The 17,107-nt window shown below is 66.4% G+C and overlaps 1 protein-coding gene across 1 annotated transcript in view; it reads left to right on the forward strand.

Moving 5' to 3' along the window:
• The window catches only part of LOC134340446 (polyhomeotic-like protein 1), a 74,073-nt gene that overhangs the window by 29,176 nt on the left and 27,790 nt on the right, over positions 1-17,107 (forward strand). Inside the window, exons 2-4 of the mRNA XM_063037690.1 lie at positions 5,207-5,287; positions 7,977-8,117; positions 12,903-13,031. Coding sequence (XP_062893760.1) covers positions 5,207-5,287; positions 7,977-8,117; positions 12,903-13,031 — 351 coding nt within the window. The remainder of the gene's footprint in view (positions 1-5,206; positions 5,288-7,976; positions 8,118-12,902; positions 13,032-17,107) is intronic.

Raw genomic sequence — 17,107 nt, forward strand, 5'->3', positions numbered from 1 at the left:
CACCGTACGGACACGGAGAGACTCTCCCCCCGTCACCGTACGGACAGACTCACCCCCCCGTCACCGTACGGACACGGAGAGACTCTCCCCCCCGTCACCGTACGGACAGACTCTCCCCCCCCGTCACCGTACAGACACAGATAGACTCTCCCCTCCCGTCACCGTACGGACACGGAAAGACTCTCCCCACCGTCACCGTACGGACAGACTCTTCCCCCCCGTCACCGTACGGACACGGAGAGACTCTCCCCCCCGTCACCGTACGGACAGACTCACCCCCCCGTCACCGTACGGACACGGAGAGACTCTCCCCCCGTCACCGTACGGACAGACGCTCCCCCCTGTCACCGTACAGACACGGACAGACTCTCCCCTCCCGTCACCGTACGGACACGGAAAGACCCCCCCCCTCACCGTACGGACAGACTCTTCCCCCCCCGTCACCGTACGGACACGGAGAGACTCTCCCCCCTGTCACCGTACGGACAGACTCTCCCCCCCCGTCACCGTACGGACACGGAGAGACTCTCCCCCCCGTCACCGTACGGACACGGAGAGACCCTCCCCTCCCGTCACCGTACCGACACGGAGAGACTCTCCCCCCCGTCACCGTACGGACACGGACAGACTCTCCCCCCCGTCACCGTACGGACACAGAGAGACCCTCCCCCCCCCGTCACCGTACGGACAGACGCTCCCCCCGGTCACCGTACGGAGAGACTCTCCCCCCCCCCCCCCGTCACCGTACGGACACGGAGAGACTCTCCCCCCCGTCACCGTCCGGACACGGACAGAGTCTCCCCTTCCGTCACCGTATGGACATGGAGAGACTCTCCTCCCCGTCACTCTCCCGACACGGACAGACTCTCTCCTCCGTCACCGTCCCGTCACCATACCGACACTCTCCCCCCCGTCACCGTACGGACACGGAGAGACTCTCTCCTCCGTCACCGTACCGACACGGAGAGACTCTCCCCCCCCCGTCACCGTACCGACACGGAGAGACTCTCCCCCCCCGTCACCGTACGGACATGGAGAGACTCTCCCCCCCCCCCGTCACCGTACGGACACGGAGAGACTCTCCCCCCCCCCGTCACCGTACGGACACGGAGAGACTCTCCCCCCGTTACCGTACGGACAGACTCTCCACCCCCGTCACCGTACGGACACGGAGAGAAACTCCCCCCCCCCCGTCACCGTACAGACACGGAAAGACTCTCCCCACCGTCACCGTACGGACAGACTCTTCCCCCCGTCACCGTACGGACACGGAGAGACTCTCCCCCCCGTCACCGTACGGACACGGACAGACTCTCCCCCCCGTCACCGTACGGACACGGACAGACTCTCCCCCCCGTCACCGTATGGACACGGAGAGACCCTCCCCCCCCCCGGTCACCGTACGGACACGGAGAGACTCTCCCCCCCGTCACCGTACGGACACGGACAGACTCTCCCCCCCGTCACCGTACGGACACGGAGAGACCCTCCCCCCCGGTACCGTACGGACAGACTCTCCCCCCTGTCACCGTACGGAGATGGAGAGACTCTCCCCCCGTCACCGTACGGACAGACTCTCCCCCCCCATCACCGTACGGACACGGAGAGACTCTCCCCCCCCCCGTCACCGTATGGACAGACTCTCCCCCCCCGTCACCGTACGGACAGACTCTCCCCCCCGTCACCGTACGTACACGGAGAGACTCTCCCCCCCGTCACCGTACGGACAGACTCTCCCCCCTGTCACCGTATGTACACGGAGAGACTCTCCGCCCCGTCACCGTACGTACACGGAGAGACTCTCCCCCCCGTCACCGTACGGACAGACTCTCCCCACCGTCACCGTACGTACACGGAGAGACTCTCCCCCCGTCACCGTACGGACACGGAGAGACTCTCCGCCCCGTCACCATACGTACACGGAGAGACTCTCCCCCCCGTCACCGTACGGACAGACTCTCCCCCCCGTCACCGTACGGACACGGAGAGACTCTCCCCCCTGTCACCGTACGGACACGGAGAGACTCTCCCCCCGATCACCGTACGGACAGACTGTCCCCCCTGTCACCGTACGGACACGGAGAGACTCTCCCCCCGTCACCGTACGGACAGACTCTCCCCCCCGTCACCGTACAGACACAGATAGACTCTCCCCTCCCGTCACCGTACGGACACGGAAAGACTCTCCCCACCGTCACCGTACGGACAGACTCTTCCCCCCCGTCACCGTACGGACACGGAGAGACTCTCCCCCCGTCACCGTACGGACAGACTCACCCCCCCGTCACCGTACGGACACGGAGAGACTCTCCCCCCGTCACCATACGGACAGACGCTCCCCCCCTGTCACCGTACAGACACGGACAGACTCTCCCCTCCCGTCACCGTACGGACACGGAAAGACTCCCCCCCCTCACCGTACGGACAGACTCTTCCCCCCCCGTCACCGTACGGACACGGAGAGACTCTCCCCCCTGTCACCGTACGGACAGACTCTCCCCCCCGTCACCGTACGGACACGGAGAGACTCTCCCCCCGTCACCGTACGGACACGGAGAGACCCTCCCCTCCCGTCACCGTACCGACACGGAGAGACTCTCCCCCCGTCACCGTACGGACACGGACAGACTCTCCCCCCCGTCACCGTACGGACACAGAGAGACCCTCCCCCCCCCGTCACCGTACGGACAGACGCTCCCCCCGGTCACCGTACGGAGAGACTCTCCCCCCACCCCCCGTCACCGTACGGACACGGAGAGACTCTCCCCCCGTCACCGTCCGGACACGGACAGAGTCTCCCCTTCCGTCACCGTATGGACATGGAGAGACTCTCCTCCCCGTCACTCTCCCGACACGGACAGACTCTCTCCTCCGTCACCGTCCCGTCACCATACCGACACTCTCCCCCCCGTCACCGTACGGACACGGAGAGACTCTCTCCTCCGTCACCGTACCGACACGGAGAGACTCTCCCCCCCCCGTCACCGTACCGACACGGAGAGACTCTCCCCCCCGTCACCGTACGGACATGGAGAGACTCTCCCCCCCCCCCGTCACCGTACGGACACGGACAGAGTCTCCCCCCGTCACCGTACGGACACGGAGAGACTCTCCCCCCGTTACCGTACGGACAGACTCTCCACCCCCGTCACCGTACGGACACGGAGAGAAACTCCCCCCCCCCCCCGTCACCGTACAGACACGGAAAGACTCTCCCCACCGTCACCGTACGGACAGACTCTCCCCCCCGTCACCGTACGGACACGGAGAGACTCTCCCCCCCGTCACCGTACGGACACGGACAGACTCTCCCCCCCGTCACCGTACGGACACGGACAGACTCTCCCCCCCGTCACCGTATGGACACGGAGAGACCCTCCCCCCCCCCGGTCACCGTACGGACACGGAGAGACTCTCCCCCCCGTCACCGTACGGACACGGACAGACTCTCCCCCCCGTCACCGTACGGACACGGAGAGACCCTCCCCCCCGGTACCGTACGGACAGACTCTCCCCCCTGTCACCGTACGGAGATGGAGAGACTCTCCCCCCCCCCGTCACCGTACGGACAGACTCTCCCCCCCATCACCGTACGGACACGGAGAGACTCTCCCCCCCCCCGTCACCGTATGGACAGACTCTCCCCCCCGTCACCGTACGGACAGACTCTCCCCCCGTCACCGTACGTACACGGAGAGACTCTCCCCCCGTCACCGTACGGACAGACTCTCCCCCCTGTCACCGTATGTACACGGAGAGACTCTCCGCCCCGTCACCGTACGTACACGGAGAGACTCTCCCCCCCCGTCACCGTACGGACAGACTCTCCCCACCGTCACCGTACGTACACGGAGAGACTCTCCCCCCCCGTCACCGTACGGACACGGAGAGACTCTCCGCCCCGTCACCATACGTACACGGAGAGACTCTCCCCCCCCGTCACCGTACGGACAGACTCTCCCCCCCCGTCACCGTACGGACACGGAGAGACTCTCCCCCCTGTCACCGTACGGACACGGAGAGACTCTCCCCCCGATCACCGTACGGACAGACTGTCCCCCCTGTCACCGTACGGACACGGAGAGACTCTCCCCCCCGTCACCATACGGACACGGAGAGACTCTCCCCCCCCATCACCGTACGGACACGGAGAGACTCTCCCCCCCCCCGTCACCGTACGGACAGACTCTCCCCCCCCGTCACCGTACAGACACGGAGAGAGTCTCCCCCCCGTCACCGTACGGACACCGACAGACTCTCCCTCCCGTCACCGTATGGACACGGAGAGACCCTCCCCCCAGGTACCGTACGGACAGACTCTCCCCCCCGTCACCGTACGGAGATGGAGAGACTCTCCCCCCCCCCGTCACCGTACGGACAGACTCTCCCCCCCCATCACCTACGGACACGGAGAGACTCTCCCCCCCCCGTCACCGTATGGACAGACTCTCCCCCCCCGTCACCGTACGGACAGACTCTCCCCCCCGTCACCGTACGTACACGGAGAGACTCTCCCCCCCCGTCACCGTACGGACAGACTCTCCCCCTTGTCACCGTATGTACACGGAGAGACTCTCCGCCCCGTCACTGTACGTACACGGAGAGACTCTCCCCCCCCCCGTCACCGTACGGACAGACTCTCCCCCCCGTCACCGTACGTACATGGAGAGACTCTCCCCCCCCGTCACCGTACGGACAGACTCTCCCCCCCGTCACCGTACGGACACGGAGAGACTCTCCGCCCCGTCACCGTACGTACACGGAGAGACTCTCCCCCCCCGTCACCGTACGGACAGACTGTCCCCCCTAGTCACCGTACGGACAGACTCTCCCCCCCGTCACCTTACGGACAGACTCTCCCCCCCTAGTCACCGTACGGACAGACTCTCCCGCCACCGTCACCGTACGTACACGGAGAGACTCTCCCCCCCGTCACCGTACGGACAGACTCTCCCCCCGTCACCGTACGGACACAGAGAGACTCTCCCCCCCGTCACTGTACGGAGACGGACAGACTCTCCCCCCCGTCACCGTACGGACAGACTCTCCCCCCTAGTCACCGTACGGACAGACTCTCCCCCCCCACCGTCACTCACACCGGGGTGCAGGACGAGGCAGACGGTGCTTGCAATGACTATCGGGTCAGCCAGGCGCGTGGAGGGAGCGGAAGGCACTGTCCCTGACCCTTTCTCCGTCCCCGTCGCAGGTGACCCTGGCTGCCAACCGGCAGGTGACTCCGGGGAGCAGTGGCAGTGAGGGTCAGAGCAGTGGACCGGCCCAGAGCACCGTAAGTGACCCGCTCGACCCCCCCCGTCACTCCCCACCCCGTCACTCCCGACCCCGAGAAACACAGATCACCGAGTGACCCCCTCAATCTGCCCCCGATCTCCCCCCATCACTCCCCACCCCGAGAGACACAGATCACCGAGTGACCCCCTCAATCTGCCCCGATCTCCCCCGTGTCCCCCATCACTCCCCACCCCGAGAGACACAGACCACCGAGTGACCCCCCTCAATCTCCCCCCGATCTCCCCCCATCACTCCCCACCCCGAGAGACACAGACCACCGAGTGACCCCCTCAATCTCCCCCCGATCTCCCCCATCACTCCCCACCCCGAGAGACACAGACCACCGAGTGACCCCCTCAATCTCCCCCCGATCTCCCCCGTCACTCCCCACCCCGAGAGACACAGACCACCGAGTGACCCCCCTCAATCTCCCCCCGATCTCCCCCCATCACTCCCCACCCCGGGAGACACAGACCACCGAGTGGACCCCCTCAATCTCCCCCCGATCTCCCCCATCACTCCCCACCCCGAGAGACACAGACCACCGAGTGACCCCCTCAATCTCCCCCTGATCTCTCCCGTCACTCCCCACCCCGAGAGACACAGATCACCGAGTGACCCCCTCAATCTGCCCCCGATCTCCCCCGTGTCCCCCCGTCACTCCCCACCCCGAGAGACACAGATCACCGAGTGACCCCCTCAATCTCCCCCCGATCTCCCCCGTCACTCCCCACCCCGAGAAACACAGATCACCGAGTGACCCCCTCAATCTCCCCCGATCTCCCCCGTCACTCCCCACCCCGAGAGACACAGATCACCGAGTGACCCCCTCAATCTGCCCCCGATCTCCCCCGTGTCCCCCCGTAACTCCCCACCCCGAGAGACACAGATCACCGAGTGACCCCCTCAATCTCCCCCGATCTCCCCCATCACTCCCCACCCCGAGAGACACAGACCACTGAGTGACCCCCTCAATCTCCCCCCCGATCTCCCCCGTCACTCCCCACCCCGAGAGACACAGACCACCGAGTGATCCCCCTCAATCTCCCCCCGATCTCCCCCCATCACTCCTCACCCCGAGAGACACAGACCACCGAGTGACCCCCTCAATCTCCCCCCCGATCTCCCCCGTCACTCCCCACCCCGAGAGACACAGACCACCGAGTGACCCCCTCAATCTCCCCCCCGATCTCCCCCGTCACTCCCCACCCCGAGAGACACAGACCACCGAGTGACCCCCTCAATCTCCCCCCGATCTCCCCCGTCACTCCCCACCCCGAGAGACACAGACCACCGAGTGATCCCCCTCAATCTCCCCCCGATCTCCCCCCATCACTCCCCACCCCGAGAGACACAGACCACCGAGTGACCCCCTCAATCTCCCCCCGATCTCCCCCCGTCACTCCCCACCCCGAGAGACACAGACCACCGAGTGACCCCCTCAATCTCCCCCCGATCTCCCCCGTCACTCCCCACCCCGAGAGACACAGACCACTGAGTGACCCCCTCAATCTCCCCCCCGATCTCCCCCGTGTCCCCCCGTCACTCCCCACCCCGAGAGACACAAACCACCGAGTGACCCCCTCAATCTCCCCCCCGATCTCCCCCCCATCACTCCCCACCCCGAGAGACACAAACCACCGAGTGAACCCCTCAATCTCCTCCGATCTCTCCCGTCACACCCCACCCCGAGAGACACAGATCACCGTCAGTGACCCGCTCGATCTCCCCCCGATCTCCCCCCTGTCACTCCCCACCCCGAGAGACACAGATCACCGTCAGTGACCCGCTCGATCTCCCCCCGATCTCCCCCGTCACTCCCCACCCCGAGAGACACAGACCACCGAGTGACCCCCTCAATCTCCCCCCGATCTCCCCCCGTCACTCCCCACCCCGAGAGACACAGACCACCGAGTGACCCCCCTCAATCTCCCCCCGTCACTCCACACCCCGAGAGACACAGACCACCGAGTGACCCCCTCAATCTCCCCCGATCTCCCACGTGTCCCCCCTGTTGCTCCCCACCCCGAGAGACACAGACCACCGAGTGACCCCCTCAATCTCCCCCGATCTCCCCCGTCACTCCCCACCCCGAGAGACACAGACCACTGAGTGACCCCCTCAATCTCCCCCGATCTCCCCCGTCACTCCCCACCCCGAGAGACACAGACCACCGAGTGACCCCCTCAATCTCCCCCCGATCTCCCCCCGTCGCTCCCCACCCCGAGAGACACAGACCACCGAGTGACCCCCCTCAATCTCCCCCGATCTCCCCCGTGTCCCCCCGTCACTCCCCACCCCGAGAGACACAGACCACCGAGTGACCCCCTCAATCTCCCCCCGATCTCCCCCTTCACTCCCCACCCCGAGAGACACAGACCACCGAGTGATCCCCCTCAATCTCCCCCCGATCTCCCCCCATCACTCCCCACCCCGAGAGACACAGACCACCGAGTGACCCCCTCAATCTCCCCCCGATCTCCCCTGTGTCCCCCCCGTCACTCCCCACCCCGAGAGACACAGACCACTGAGTGATGATCTCCCCCCGTCACTCCCCACCCCGAGAGACACAGACCACCGAGTGACCCCCGCCACCACTCTCCGCCAATCTCCACCCCCCCCGATCTGCCCACCCAGCCTTTGACCCCCCCGACCCCCCTGACCCTGTTTGTCGTTGCCCGCTACAGGTGAACCTGTCCAGCACGGCGTTGTCCCAGGCCAGCCCCCGGCCGCAGGCGGTCAGCTCTCCCGCCACCAGCGTCCTGCTCGGACCCAGCAGCCCCTCGCTCTCCCCCAGTCAGGCCAAGATGTACCTGCAGGCCCAGGTGGTGAGTCTCTGCTCCCTCCCTCCCTCCCTCCTTCCCCACCCTCCTCACTCACCCCTCCCCTACCCCCCTCACCCCTCCCCTACCCCTCCTAACTCACCACTCCGCTATCCCTCCCCTACCCCTCTCACCCCCTCCCCTACAACTCCTCACTCACTCCCTCCCCTACCCCTCCTCAACCCACTCACCCCTCCCCACCCCTCCTCACTCACCCCCTCCCCTACCCCTCCTCAACCCACTCACCCCTCCCCACCCCTCCTCACTCACCCCTCCCCTACCCCTCCTCACTCACACCCTCCCCTACCCCTCCTCAACCCACTCACCCCTCCCCACCCCTCCTCACTCACCCCCTCCCCTACCCCTCCTCAACCCACTCACCCCTCCCCACCCCTCCTCACTCACCCCTCCCCTACCCCTCCTCACTCACACCCTCCCCTACCCTCACTCACTACCTCCTCACTCATCCCTCCCCCACCCCACCTCTCACCCCTCCCCTATACCTCCTCACTCACTACCTCCCCTAGTCCTCCTCACTCACCTCCTCCCCTATCCCTCCCCTACCCCTCCTCACTCACCCCTCCGCTACCACCTCACTCACCCCTCCCCTACCCCTCCTAACTCACCACTCCGCTATCCCTCCCCTACCCCTCTCACCCCCTCCCCTACAACTCACCCCCTCCCCTACCCCTCCTCACTCACCCTTCCGCTATCCTCCTCACTCAACCCTCCCCTACCCCTCCTCACTCACCCCTCCCCTACCCCTCCCCACCCCTCACTCACCCCTCCTCACTCACCCTTCCGCTATCCTCACTCACCCCTCCCCTACCCCTCCTCACTCACCCCTCCCCTACCCCTCCTCACTCACCCCCCACCCCTCCCCACTCACCCCCTCCCCTACCCCTCCTCACTCACCCCTCCGCTACCCTCCTCAACCCACTCACCCCTCCCCACCCCTCCTCACTCACCCCTCCCCTACCCCTCCTCAACCCACTCACCCCTCCCCTACCCCTCACTCACCCCCCACCCCTCCCCACTCACCCCCTCCCCTACCCCTCCTCACTCACCCCTCCGCTACCCTCCTCAACCCACTCACCCCTCCCCTACCCCTCCTCACTCACCCCCCCACCCCTCCCCACTCACCCCCTCCCCTACCCCTCCTCACTCACCCCTCTGCTACCCTCCTCAACCCACTCACCCCTCCCCACCCCTCACTCACCCCTCCCCTACCCCTCCTCAACCCACTCACCCCTCTCCTACCCCTCACTCACACCCTCCCCTACCCCTCCTCACTCACTACCTCCTCACTCATCCCTCCCCACCCCTCTTCACTCACCCCTCCCCTACCCCTCACTCACCCCCTCCCCTACCCCTCCTCACTCACTACCTCCCCACCCCTCCCCACTCCTCCCCCACCCCTCCACACTCACCCCTCCCCTACCCCTCCTCACTCACCCCCTCCCCTACCCCTCCTCACTCACCCCTCCCCTACCCCTCACTCACACCCTCCCCTACCCCTCACTCACTACCTCCTCACTCATCCCTCCCCCACCCCACCTCTCTCACCCCTCCCCTACCCCTCCTCACTCACCCCCTCCCCAGTCCTCCTCACTCACCCCTCCCCTACCCCTCCTCACTCACCCCCTCCCCTACCCCTCACTCACTACCACCCCTCCCCTCCCCACTCACTACCTCCCCTACCCCTCCTCAGTCACTACCTCCTCACTCACCCCTCCCCACCCCACCTCTCTCACCCCTCCCCTATACCTCCTCACTCACTACCTCCCCTACCCCTCCTCACTCACCCCCTCCCCAGTCCTCCTCACTCACCCCTCCCCTACCCCTCCTCACTCACCCCCTCCCCTACCCCTCACTCACTACCACCCCTCCCCTCCCCACTCACTACCTCCCCTACCCCTCCTCAGTCACTACCTCCCCACTCATCCCTCCCCCACCCCACCCACCCCTCCCCTATACCTCCTCACTCACCCCCTCCCCAGTCCTCCTCACTCACCCCTCCCCACCCCTCTCACCCCTCCCCTACCCCTCCTCACTCACCCCTCCCCTACCCCTCCTCACTCACCCCCTCCCCTACCCCTCCTCACTCACCCCCTCCCCAGTCCTCCTCACTCACCCCTCCCCTACCCCTCCTCACTCACCCCCTCCCCTACCCCTCCTCACTCACCCCCTCCCCAGTCCTCCTCACTCACCCCTCCCCTACCCCTCCTCACTACCACCCCTCCCCTCCCCACTCACTACCTCCCCTACCCCTCCTCAGTCACTACCTCCCCACTCATCCCTCCCCCACCCCACCTCACTCACCCCTCCCCTATACCTCCTCACTCACCCCTCCCCTATACCTCCTCACTCACCCCCTCCCCAGTCCTCCTCACTCACCCCTCCCCTACCCCTCACTCACTACCTCCCCACCCCTCCTCACTCACTACCTCCCCTAGTCCTCCTCACTCACCCCTCCCCTACCCCTCCTCACTCACCCCTCCCCTACCCCTCCTCACTCACTACCTCCCCTAGTCCTCCTCACTCACCCCTCCCCTACCCCTCCTCGCTCACCCCCTCCCCTACCCCTCACTCACTACCTCCCCACCCCTCCCCACTCACTACCTCCCCTAGTCCTCCTCACTCACCCCTCCCCTACCCCTCCCCACTCACTACCTCCCCTACCCCTCCTCAGTCACTACCTCCTCACTCATCCCTCCCCCACCCCACCTCTCTCACCCCTCCCCTATACCTCCTCACTCACCCCTCCCCTACCCCTCCTCGCTCACCCCCTCCCCTAGTCCTCCCCACTCACTACCTCCCCTAGTCCTCCTCACTCACCCCTCCCCTACCCCTCCTCACTCACCCCCTCCCCTAGTCCTCCTCACTCACTACCTCCCCTACCCCTCCTCAGTCACTACCTCCTCACTCATCCCTCCCCCACCCCACCTCTCTCACCCCTCCCCTATACCTCCTCACTCACCCCTCCCCTACCCCTCCTCGCTCACCCCCTCCCCTAGTCCTCCCCACTCACTACCTCCCCTAGTCCTCCTCACTCACTACCTCCCCTACCCCTCCTCAGTCACTACCTCCTCACTCATCCCTCCCCCACCCCACCTCTCTCACCCCTCCCCTATACCTCCTCACTCACCCCTCCCCTACCCCTCCTCGCTCACCCCCTCCCCTAGTCCTCCTCACTCACTACCTCCCCACCCCTCCCCACTCACTACCTCCCCTACCCCTCCTCACTCACACCCTCCCCACTCATCCCTCCCCCACCCCACCTCTCTCACCCCTCCCCTATACCTCCTCACTCACTACCTCCCCTAGTCCTCCTCACTCACCCCTCCCCACCCCACCTCACTCACCCCTCCCCTATACCACCTCACTCACCCCCTCCCCAGTCCTCCTCACTCACCCCTCCCCTACCCCTCCTCACTCACCCCCTCCCCAGTCCTCCTCACTCACCCCTCCCCTACCCCTCCTCACTCACCCCCTCCCCTACCCCTCATTCACTACCTCCCCTCCCCTCCCCACTCACTACCTCCCCTACCCCTCCTCAGTCACTACCTCCTCACTCACCCCTCCCCACCCCACCTCTCTCACCCCTCCCCTATACCTCCTCACTCACTACCTCCCCTAGTCCTCCTCGCTCACCCCTCCCCTACCCCTCCTCGCTCACCCCCTCCCCTACCCCTCACTCACTACCTCCCCACCCCTCCCCACTCACTACCTCCCCACCCCTCCTCACTCACCCCTCCCCTATACCTCCTCACTCACCCCCTCCCCAGTCCTCCTCACTCACCCCTCCCCTACCCCTCCTCACTCACCCCTCCCCTACCCCTCACTCACTACCACCCCTCCCCTACCCCTCCTCGCTCACCCCCTCCCCTAGTCCTCCTCACTCACTACCTCCCCACCCCTCCCCACTCACTACCTCCCCTACCCCTCCTCACTCACACCCTCCCCACTCATCCCTCCCCCACCCCACCTCTCTCACCCCTCCCCTATACCTCCTCACTCACTACCTCCCCTAGTCCTCCTCACTCACCCCTCCCCACCCCACCTCACTCACCCCTCCCCTATACCTCCTCACTCACCCCCTCCCCAGTCCTCCTCACTCACCCCTCCCCTACCCCTCCTCACTCACCCCCTCCCCAGTCCTCCTCACTCACCCCTCCCCTACCCCTCCTCACTCACCCCCTCCCCTACCCCTCACTCACTACCTCCCCTCCCCTCCCCACTCACTACCTCCCCTACCCCTCCTCAGTCACTACCTCCTCACTCACCCCTCCCCACCCCACCTCACTCACCCCTCCCCTATACCTCCTCACTCACCCCCTCCCCTAGTCCTCCTCACTCACCCCTGTCCTCCTCCCCCTCTCTCCCCCTCCCCTTTTCCCACTTTCTCCGCTGCACCCCTCTCTCCTCACCGACCCTTCACCCACTCTCACCCCTCACCCCCTCTCTCCCCGCTCTCTTGCCTTCCCCTTCTCTCCGTCTTTTTTCACGTCTCCCCCTTTTCTCTTCTCCCGTACCCCTCTCTTCCCCTCTCCCCCTCTTTCCTCCCCCTCCACCCCCCTTCCCCTGCCCCATTTTCTCCCCCATCCCACCTGTTCCCACCCGCCTCCTTTACTCCTCCTCTCTGCCTCTCTCCCTCTCTCTCTTTCTTCCTTCCTTCTTTTTCTTCTCCTCTTCCTCCTGCCTCGGGCCTGACCCTCTCCTCCCGGGATATGTGGTGTCAGCTCCTCTCGTTGGCCGGTGGCTGGTGACCCTGGTGTCTGTTCCCCACAGGTAGCTCGGACCCTGACCCGCACCGCACCCCTCACACACCAGCTCATCCTGATGCCCGGGGGCAGCGTGGCCACCGTCCAGTCCGAACTGTCGCCGGCCACCAGCGTGGCCCACACCGACACCGACCAGGTAGCCTAAGTGGGAGGGGTGTCTGTTTCTGTGTACGTATACACTCTGTGTCACTGTACCCTTGTGTTTGTAATCGCTCCTGACCTGTGGGGCTATTCTGTGCCCGTACCTGTCTTTGTTCCCAGGTGTGCCTGTACCCGTCTCCCATTCCCCGGTGTGTCTATACCTGTCTTCTGTTCCCAGGTGTGCCTGTACCCGTCTCCCGTTCCCTGGTGTGCCTGTACCTGTCTCCCGTTCCCCAGTGTGCCTGTACCCGTCTCCCGTTCCCCGGTGTGCCTGTACCCGTCTCCCGTCCCCCGGTGTGCCTGTACCCGTCTCCCGTTCCCGGGTGTGCCTGTACCCGTCTCCCGTTCCCCGGTGTGCCTGTACCCGTCTCCCGTTCCCCGGTGTGCCTGTACCCGTCTCCCGTTCCCCGGTGTGTCTGTACCCGTCTCCCGTTCCCCGGTGTGCCTGTACCCGTCTCCCATTCCCCGGTGTGCCTGTACCCGTCTCCCGTCCCCCGGGTGTGCCTGTACCCGTCTCCTGTCCCCCGGAGTGCCTGTACCTATCTCCCGTTCCCGGGTGCGCCTGTACCCGTCTCCCGTCCCCCGGTGCGCCTGTACCCGTCTCCCGTCCCCCGGTGCGCCTCTACCCGTCTCCCGTCCCCCGGTGCGTCTGTACCCGTCTCCCGTCCCCCGGTGCGTCTGTACCCGTCTCCCGTCCCCCGGTGCGCCTGTACCCGTCTCCCGTCCCCCGGTGCGCCTGTACCCGTCTCCCGTCCCCCGGTGCGCCTGTACCCGTCTCCCGTCCCCCGGTGCGCCTGTACCCGTCTCCCGTCCCCCGGTTCGCCTGTACCCGTCTCCCGTCCCCCGGTGTGCCTGTACCCGTCTCCCGTCCCCCGGTGCGCCTGTACCCGTCTCCCGTCCCCCGGTGCGCCTGTACCCGTCTCCCGTCCCCCGGTGCGCCTGTACCCGTCTCCCGTCCCCCGGTGCGCCTGTACCCGTCTCCCGTCCCCCGGAGTGCCTGTACCCGTCTCCCGTCCCCCGGTGCGCCTGTACCCGTCTCCCGTCCCCCGGTGCGCCTGTTCCCGTCTCCCGTCCCCCGGTGTGCCTGTACCCGTCTCCCGTCCCCCGGTGTGCCTGTACCCGTCTCACGTCCCCCGGTGTGCCTGTACCCGTCTCACGTCCCACGGTGTGCCTGTACCCGTCTCCCGTCCCACGGTGTGCCTGTACCCGTCTCCCGTTCCCCGGTGTGCCTGTTCCTGTCTCACGTTCCCCGGTGCGTCTGTACCCGTCTCACGTCCCCCGGTGCGTCTGTACCCGTCTCACGTTCCCCGGTGTGCCTGTACCCGTCTCCGGTTCCCGGGTGTGCCTGTACCCGTCTCCCGTCCCCCGGAGTGCCTGTACCCGTCTCCCGTCCCCCGGAGTGCCTGTACCCGTCTCCCGTTCCCAGGTGCGCCTGTACCCGTCTCACGTCCCCCGGTGCGCCTGTACCCGTCTCACGTCCCCCGGTGCGCCTGTACCCGTCTCCCGTCCCCCGGTGCGCCTGTACCCGTCTCCCATCCCCCGGTGCCTGTACCCGTCTCCCGTCCCACAGTGTGCCTGTACCCGTCTCCCGTTCCCGGGTGTGCCTGTACCCGTCTCCTGTCCCCCGGAGTGCCTGTACCTATCTCCCGTTCCCAGGTGTGCCTGTACCCGTCTCCCATTCCCGGGTGTGCCTGTACCCGTCTCCTGTACCCGTCTCCCATTCCCCGGTGTGCCTGTACCCGTCTCCCATTCCCCGGTGTGCCTGTACCCGTCTCCCGTTCCCGGGTGTGCCTGTACCCGTCTCCTGTCCCCCGGAGTGCCTGTACCTATCTCCCGTTCCCAGGTGTGCCTGTACCCGTCTCCCGTTCCCGGGTGTGCCTGTACCCGTCTCCTGTACCCGTCTCCCATTCCCCGGTGTGCCTGTACCCGTCTCCCATTCCCCGGTGTGCCTGTACCCGTCTCCCGTTCCCCGGTGTGCCTGCACCCGTCTCCCGTCCCCCGGTGTGCCTGTACCCGTCTCCCGTCCCCCGGTGTGTCTGTACCCGTCTCCCGCCCCCCGGTGTGTCTGTACCCGTCTCCCGTCCCCCGGTGTGTCTGTACCCGTCTCCCGTTCCCCGGTGTGCCTGTACCCGTCTCCCGTTCCCCGGTGCGTCTGTACCCGTCTCCCGTTCCCCGGTGTGCCTGTACCCGTCTCCCGTTCCCGGGTGTGCCTGTACCCGTCTCCCGTTCCCGGGTGTGCCTGTACCCGTCTCCCGTTCCCCGGTGTGCCTGTACCGTCTCCCATTCCCCGGTGTGCCTGTACCCATCTCCCGGTGTGCCTGTACCCGTCTCCCATTCCCCGGTGCGCCTGTACCCGTCTCCCATTCCCCGGTGCGCCTGTACCCGTCTCCCGTCCCCCGGTGTGCCTGTACCCGTCTCCCGTCCCCCGGTGTGCCTGTTCCCGTCTCCCGTCCCCCGGTGTGCCTGTTCCCGTCTCCCGTTCCCCGGTGTGCCTGTTCCCGTCTCCCGTTCCCCGGTGTGCCTGTACCCGTCTCCCGTTCCCCGGTGTGCCTGTACCCGTCTCCCGTTCCCCGGTGTGTCTGTACCCGTCTCCCGTTCCCCGGTGTGCCTGTACCCGTCTCCCGTTCCCTGGTGTGCCTGTACCCGTCTCCCGTTCCCTGGTGTGTCTGTACCTGTCTCCCATTCCCCGGGTGTGTCTGTACCCGTCTCCCATTCCCCGGGTGTGCCTGTACCCGTCTCCCATTCCCCGGTGTGCCTGTACCCGTCTACCGTTCCCCGGTGCGCCTGTACCCGTCTCCCGTCCCCCGGAGTGCCTGTACCCGTCTCCCGTTCCCCGGTGCCCTGTACCCATCTCCCATTCCCCGGTGTGCCCTGTACCCGTCTCCCGTTCCCCGGTGTGCCCTGTACCCGTCTCCCGTTCCCCAGTGTGCCTGTACCCGTCTCCCGTTCCCCGGTGTGCCTGTTCCTGTCTCCCGTTCCCCGGTGTGCCTGTACCCGTCTCCCGTTCCCCGGTGCCCTGTACCCATCTCCCGTTCCCCGGTGCCCTGTACCCATCTCCCGTTCCCCGGTGTGCCTGTACCCGTCTCCCGTTCCCCGGTGTGCCTGTTCCTGTCTCCCGTTCCCCGGTGTGCCTGTTCCTGTCTCCCTTTCCCCGGTGCCCTGTACCCGTCTCCCGTTCCCCGGTGCCCTGTACCCATCTCCCGTTCCCCGGTGTGCCTGTACCCGTCTCCCGTTCCCCGGTGTGCCTGTTCCTGTCTCCCGTTCCCTGGTGTGCCTGTACCCGTCTCCCGTTCCCCGGTGTGCCTGTTCCTGTCTCCCGTTCCCCGGTGTGCCTGTACCCGTCTCCCGTTCCCCGGTGTGCCTGTAACCGTCTCCCGTTCCCCGGTGTGCCTGTACCCATCTCCCGTTCCCCGGTGCCCTGTACCCATCTCCCGTTCCCCGGTGTGCCTGTACCCGTCTCCCGTTCCCCGGTGTGCCTGTTCCTGTCTCCCGTTCCCCGGTATGCCTGTACCCGTCTCCCGTTCCCCGGTGTGCCTGTTCCTGTCTCCCGTTCCCCGGTGTGTCTGTACCCGTCTCCCGTTCCCCGGTGTGCCTGTACCCGTCTCCCGTTCCCCGGTGTGTCTGTACCCGTCTCCCGTTCCCCGGTGTGCCTGTACCCATCTCCCGGTGTGCCTGTACCCGTCTCCCATTCCCCGGTGTGCCTGTACCCGTCTCCCGTTCCCCGGTGTGTCTGTACCCGTCTCCCGTCCCCCGGTGTGCCTGTACCCGTCTCCCGTTCCCCGGTGTGCCTGTTCCTGTCTCACGTTCCCAGGTGCCTGTACCCGTCTCCCGTTCCCCGGTGTGCCTGTTCCTGTCTCCCGTTCCCCGGTGTGTCTGTACCCATCTCCCGTTCCCCGGTGTGCCTGTACCCGTCTTCCGTCCCCCGGTGTGCCTGTACCCGTCTCCCATTCCCGGGTGTGCCTGTACCCGTCTCCCGTTCCCTGGTGTGCCTGTACCCGTCTCCCATTCCCTGGTGTGCCTGTACCCGTCTCCCGTTCCCCGGTGTGCCTGTTCCTGTCTCCCGTTCCCCGG

This window comes from Mobula hypostoma, chromosome X1 (assembly GCF_963921235.1).
Source record: "Mobula hypostoma chromosome X1, sMobHyp1.1, whole genome shotgun sequence".
NCBI lineage: Eukaryota > Metazoa > Chordata > Chondrichthyes > Myliobatiformes > Myliobatidae > Mobula > Mobula hypostoma.